The sequence below is a fragment of the Psittacula echo genome (assembly GCF_963264785.1).
Source record: "Psittacula echo genome assembly, chromosome: 7".
NCBI lineage: Eukaryota > Metazoa > Chordata > Aves > Psittaciformes > Psittacidae > Psittacula > Psittacula echo.
The window spans coordinates 28,872,832-28,879,631 of NC_137740.1; the positions used below are offsets into that span (position 1 = coordinate 28,872,832).

At 59.0% G+C, this 6,800-nt stretch overlaps 1 protein-coding gene across 1 annotated transcript; it reads right to left on the bottom strand.

Annotated features, from left to right (window-relative positions):
* Nucleotides 1-1,752: 1,752 nt before the first annotated feature.
* On the bottom strand, nucleotides 1,753-3,454 carry NPPC (natriuretic peptide C; the record flags this gene model as incomplete). The annotated part of the gene is made up of 2 exons (XM_080623902.1): nucleotides 1,753-2,034; nucleotides 3,362-3,454. The coding sequence occupies 2 exons, from the start codon at nucleotides 3,452-3,454 to the stop codon at nucleotides 1,753-1,755; spliced, it is 375 nt and encodes a 124-aa protein (XP_080480028.1).
* Between the last annotated feature and the right edge of the window lie 3,346 nt (nucleotides 3,455-6,800).

A 6,800-nucleotide genomic window follows, 5' to 3' on the forward strand; every position in this document is an offset into this window, starting at 1 on the left:
TAATTTCTTATAAATATCTCTTTATAAACAATATATAAATAGCTTTACAACATAAATACATTTATGCATGACATGAATTTACAAACAGCAATGTTATACAGCTGGCTTCATCAGTCTCTTGGAAAAGCGCTGTCCCTTGTCTTGGTGAGTGTTTGTATATATAATATATATAAGATAGAGAGCACTTTTTTAAAAAATAACAAAACCAAAACAGCTGGTGCCATGACTCCTCGTACCAAAGAGAAAAACACAGACACATCTTTTGTCCATTCTGGGGGGTCTCTGCTTTTCTAGGTGTTGCCTGGGGGATGGTTGTGCCTGGCCATGATAGGAGAAAATGGATTTAAGAATTCAAAACCCTGTGAAGAATGAGAACAAAGTGCCTGTTAGTTACTTGACATACAACACCCCTTATCTGACCCAACCTGAAACCCCTGTGACAATAATCCTGGCATGGGATGGAGGGTACTGAAGTCAGCAGAAGACCTCTCTGAGGTTTTTTTGCTCATGCTAAAACAAGGAAGCAGCTCACCCTTTGCTTTCTGGTTGTTTGGTATTTAGGAGAGAGGCCAAGGGGAGCATGCTGCTTTTCCTAGCCCCCCTGGGTCTAGCAGAAATCTTTTTTAATCCTGATGAGAACTCAACAGGAAAGGATGGCTGTGAGCTGGCCACACAGCATGTGTGCTTCTGGGCGATTCCTTGGGAGTACTGAAAAGCTCAAGGGAGCAGAGGAGCAGGACCCATCCCTCCAGGCAGGACTATGGACCAGTGCTGGTGTCCTGTGGGCACTGTTGGGCCTGGCTCTTCCCGTTGTCCTGAAAGCAACAGGATGCCTGAATCTGATCCCCTCCATGCCTGATTGTATTAACGTGGGGCCAAGGCAGGTCCCTGTGAGCGGGGCAGAGCAGTATAATGCGAAGAAGAGTGAGTGGCCGGGGCTCCAATGGGCAAGTGCTTCCCCAGGTGTGAATCCATCTGCATGTGACCTGTTGGCAGGGACCGGGCCAGACTGGTGCCTCACTCCCCTCCACCACCCCTGGCGAGAGTTGGCAGTGGAGGAGCTGCCATGTTTCCCCCTGAATCATCACTGTGGGGACACGCTTCTCTTGCCCATTGGTTCTCTGAGCACAGCAGCCGTGGAGTGCTGTGAGAAGAACTTCTCCCGGCTTCCTGTAACTTGCTCAGCTGCAAGGCCTGACTTAAGAAAGCGCTATCTTTGGCTTTCACCATAACTAGAAGGCACTCGAGGCACTTGTGTACTGCTTTTCCTTCAATTTAAAGGACTGCAGTATGGCTGAGACAGGTGCCTCACTAATTCTCCCATTACAAGCACTTTAGGAGGTACCCAGTCCTAACATGTCTGTAGGTCACCTGTGTGTGTGTGTCAAGCATAGGGGAACACACTGCATCCTTTCCGGAGCCTACGGGTCTGGCTCACACATGTGGGCATCTACCCTGAGCTGCTGCGGGAGAGGTGAGCCAAGGCTGGGGTCTCTGCTCCTCCCACAGAAGCAGCCGGGCAGCGGGAGGGTTGTTAAGAGAGGGCGAGTGCAACTGAGGCCAACTTTGGGCTCCTCCTCTTAACCCACCAGCAACGCCGGGGTGTGCAGGTGCCTCACCGCTCTTAACTCCTTGCAGTCCCGCCCTCCGGCATCTCGCGTACAGAGAAGGGAGCCCAGCGCATCCCCCCGAGCACCCCGCGGCCGCCCGGTGCCGGAGCGAACCCGTCACGCACTCACCGCCAGGGGTCCCTCAGCAGCCGAGGCCGCTCATGGCGCCGATGCGGTCCAGCTTGAGGCCGAAACAGCCCTTGCCCAGGCCCTTCTTGTGCAGGCCCTTGTGCCGGCGGCCCGGCGGGTCCTGCAGCAGCCGCGCCCAGCCCGCCCGCGGCCGAGCCTCGCCCCTCGCCTCCCGCGCCTCCCGCGGGCCCGAGCCGCCACCGCCGCCGCTGCGCTCCTTCTCCCGCTCTTTCTCCCGCTCCACCGCCGCCGCCTCGGGCGGACCCGCTGCCGCCGCCGCCGAGCCGCGGGAGGCCTGTGGGGGGGGGGTAGAGGGTCAGCGAGCCCCCGCCTCTCAGCAAGCCCCGCAGCCCCGCTCGGGACAGCCCCCCCCCCCCCCCCCCCGCATCAGAGTTGGGGACCCCGCCGTTGGGCACCCCGCTACCGTGCCCAGGGCATTCTCCCCCCTCCCCAAATCTATGCTTCCTGCCCTAGACTCAGAGCATCCCTTGATCCCACACCATAGCGGTGTCTTCGCGAGCCCCCGACGCTGCCGTGATCACTGCATGCACTCCTGGCTGAGGTCACTACATCCCCCTAAAAGGGCTGGTGGTGCTGCACCCCGCAGCTGTGCTGCTGTCACTGCATCCCCCCCAGTGCCCCAGTAACCTGAAGGGGCCTGGAAGCTAGCAGGAGAAGCAAGGACCCCGCAGTGGGGGGTATATGTGACCCAGTGCAGTCACTGCGACCCCTGCCAGCTTTCAGGTCCCTTCAGATTATTGGGGGGTGTGTTCCTGCCCCCAGCCCAGCTCCGGGGGAGTGACACTACTCTGCACAGCCCTCCCTGCACCCCTGCCTTACAGAGTATCCCCTGCATTGATGTGAAGACCAGTGCTCTCCTTCCTTACTGCCCCCTCCCAGTTCCCAAGCCCTCCCTCTTCTCTCTTCCTGCATGGGGCTGCTGCTCATCAAGCACTGGGGTTCCTCACTGACTCCCCCGTACCACCCCTCTCTCCGCAGCCCCCACCCAGTTCCTTACAGGGACACAGCCAGTGCTGTCCTACCACTGTCCTGAGGCACCCCTCCCTCCGTGTCACTGTCTTTGTGCCCAGCCCACCCAGTGTTGGCAGCCTCCAGTGCATCCCCCCTTCTCAGCACCGCAGGACCCGAGGTCCCCGGGACACCCTCATTTGGGGCACTCCTTCCCTGTGGGCTGCACCTGCCTGTCCCATTTGGGGAGGGCTCTGGCCTCGCACTCTGCCACTGTGCACCTGCTGCCCATCCTGCTCCCCTCTGGGTCTGATCCCCTTCCTCAGTGCCTGGCACCAAGGGGGTCCCAGGGTGAGTGACACTGGGGACAGGACTGACACCCTCCCCGGCCCTGATCCCGCAAGATTCACGGCACACACAGAGCATCCCCCTCCAGCCCCTGGTTTGGAGCTGACGTCTCTGGGACACGCGCACTCGGGACAGGCTGGAGAAGCTGGAGCTTGCCTACCAGTCAAAAAGCTGAAATGGGGTAGGAGGACCCCGCTTTGCTCTGACAGCAGCCCCAAAGTCACCCCACATGTCCCCCCTGTGCCACTAGCACCCTCAGCGGGACGGGGAGAAGAGGGAGCGCCGGGGTGCTCCTCCGGCCGTACCTTCTGTGGGAGCTGAGACGCCGGCTTCGCCTCCAGCCTGACGGAGAGCAGAGCGAGTAAAAGTCCACCAGCCAGCAAGGGTGAGATCTGCATCCTGCGAGGCCGAGCGAGAGGGGGCCGGGGGAGGGGGAGGGGGGGGCAGCTGGGAGGCAAGGGGAGCCCCCGGGAGAGGCCGGGACCGACGAGAGTCAAAGTTCAGAGCGCAGCCCCGAGGTCCCTCCTGCCGCCTGCGAAGTGCCGAGCTAGTGAACTTGGGCTTTCTGCTTCATTCATTTTATAACCCAACCTGCTTGGTGATGTCATCTAAACAACCAGGTCCAACCCGGCCTCCCACTCCACAATAGCAGGAATTTAAAGGAGGGGGGGTGGGGGGGGGTGTCCCTTCTCCCCTGGCAGGAATAAATGACACATCAGCTGAAGGCAACTGGCTCAGGGAGTTGGAGAGCAGAAAAGGGAAGTGGGGGACATTTGGTGTCACACACCTCAACCACCCCTGGACCCCCTGCAAGCTGTCTGTTCACCCCTTGCCTGGCTGTCCCCGGCCCTTCCGCTCCCCCCCACTTCCCTGGTGAAACCCTGCTGAAGAACACGGGCCAGCCTGGGGCAGCTGTCACAGGCTGGGGGGAGGGTCCCGGGGGGGGTGTGTTAAGCCCAAATGAGAGTAATGGGCACAAAAAGCACTTTTTTTTTCCACATCCAGGGTTAGATTAGAACCTGCCTGTCCCCCAGCTTCCTTCACAGGTCCCTGCTCGGCAGGAGGGGACACACTGCCCTCCCTGGCAGGGATGCTGGGGGCACCTGGGGACACAGGGGTACACAGGGGGCAGTGGCACTGCTTGAGAGCACCAGGGTGGGTCCCTGGGCTTGGCGGGGATGACCTGCTCCCTCTGCTCTCCCTGGGGAGGCTGGTGGTCTCCCTGGTTCCGGGGATGAAGCTTATAATACACCCTGGAGATGTCCTCCGCGGGGCACAGGGTCCCTCCTGGGGACAGGACTCCAAGGGCTGTGCAGCCTGGCCTCCTCCATTCTGCTCCCGGAGCTGGAGGGTGTGGGAGAAGGATGTAATCCCGGGATTAACCCCAGGGTCTTGCAGAAGCTTTGGGGACAAAGGGGGGGGACTCCCTCCTGCACTGACCCTTCCCCTTCAGCGGTTGGAAGAGCACAGTTTGCGTTGCTGCTGCTGCTGTGCCTGGCACTAGCCAGCTCTGGGGCTCCCGTTGCTTTTTGCTGATGGAGCTGGGCACCATCTCTGGTATCTTGGCTGGGGGGTGATGCTCATACTGGGATCAGGCCAGAGGAAAGACACCCTCCTCTGCAGAATCATGCAATGCTGGATTGCACCAGGCTGGATTTGCACCCCAAATCCCTTCCCTGGGACCAGGGAAACACTCTCTGCTCTTTCCCCTCTCCCTGGGGTTAGCTTCAGGCTGTTCCCTTCCTCTTGCTCCTTTTCTTGGTCTTTCTGGGCTCTGCTGCTCCCCAGACCTAACCCTTGGAGCTGCCTTTGCTGGGGAGCCGTGGCTTTTGGGGGGTCCATATTGTCCCCACTCTGGAACAGGGAGATGTTTCCTCCTCCACAGCCCAGGCTACCGGCACGGGACACTTCAAAGGCGATTGGCTTTCCAGCTCCATGTGAACAGGAGCTGGAAAGAGAAGGTCTCGGTGGTTTTTCCATTGTGCCTGCCAGGTGGATACAACTTGGACTTTCTGGAGTGTAAAGTTGTGCTTGGGCATTCGTCTGCGTGCAGGCAGAGAGAGACAATGGGAGTCAGGATTAGAGCCAGCCCCGGGTGCCAGGGAGCTGTGGGTGCAGGCAAGGAGCAGAGAGAGGCTCCTACTCTTGAGGTTCAGCTCTCGTCCCACCCAACGCATAGTGTGACATCCAGCCTCTCTGGGGTTCAAGGAGGAGGGTTCTGCAGCACTACCCCCTTCAGCAGGGCTTGTGCAGGGGAAAGGGGAGCAGCAGAAAGCTGAGCTCCACAGCCTGGGGTTGTTGGGGTGCCTGAGGTCACCAGCAGCACGGCAGCGGACACAAGAGTCCTGCCATCAGTGTCCTGGCTATGCTAGCACCTGCCCGGATGCTATGGCTTCTCCTAGGGGGACCCATATGGGGAAGGAAATCGGGTGGATGGCTCGGGGCAATGTCACAGTGTGGGGAGGAAGGGCTGACTTGCTTGCTACCAGCCCCCTGCACACTGGGGAAGTGGGGTCGGCAGTTGCATCCGAGCTTCTCCAACAGTCCCTTACCCCGGAGTATTCCAGCATTGCCACAAACACCACAATGCGGTCAGGTCTCAGCCAGCTCCTGCCCGCAGGAGGCTCGTCAGTGCCCTCAAGCTTTCACCAGTGTGGTTTTCATTAGCATGTTTTCATTGTCACACTGCGCAGAGCCTCGGGTTTGGGGGGAGGGGCTGTGCTTTATAAATCCAATTAGTCTTGTTATTCAAATTACCCTGCCTTTTCTGCTGAAAGTCGCTGGAGTAGGAGCCCGGTGCACACAAAGCCTTTCCCTTAACTCAAAAAAGATCGGATACACCGGGGGGGCGGGGGGGTGGGGGTGGGGAGGGGGGTGGCAAAAGCTCCAAGGGGAAAGAAGAGGTGGGCAGGAAGGGCATGAAGCCCTTTTGCTTCTTGGGATGGGGGCCTGAAAGTTTTTGACCCTTAAAGGGGTGTGCCTGTGTTAGCCCACGGCCCTTCAGGATGCTCGCCCAGGCTAAAACCTGGCAGACTCAGAGCACGAGTGGAAACTGAGAGAGTGGGGTGGAGAGAGATGTGCTCACTGGGGGCCTCCCCCGGCCACTGGAGTGCAAAGGGATCCTGCACGGCCGGAGGAGGAGGGATGGAGACTCATGGGATGGGCTGGAGGGGGTGACATCCCTCCTCATTGCACCCAGAGAGGGGCTCCAGGGCTAGTCTGCCCCTGCGGAACACCAGTGTTGGACCAGGGGATACAGGGAGATGGCCTGTGGTGTGTCTGGTGAGAGGTGGCTTGGAGTCACCTAAGAAAGGTGTGAAAATCCATGTCTGACTGCTGTTCATATAACACAATGTCCCCAGCATGCTTTCCTGTGTGACAGCTGACTGAGGGTTGTTCAGAGGTGTCCGTCCAGTGGCAGTGGTGCTGGCTCCATTCAGTCCAGATTTGAGCCTCCCGCCCCTTTGGGTTCTGCTGGGCATCACCCAAAGCCAAGGATGTATCGTGCCCTCAAGAAAGCCCCACTCCTGGAGTCAGGTGGGAGGGTGCATGTGCCGGGAACTGCTCAAAAGCAGAGAACATCACTGCTCTGGGGTTAAAAATGGGGAGATACTGCTGAGCCTTAGCAAAGTGGGGATGACCCCTGAAGAAGGAGGACTCGAGGGGACTGCTGGTGTAGGGAGCGGGATGGGTGCATGTGTGAGAGGGTACACGGGTTCCCACGCACAAGGATGGAAAGGGATT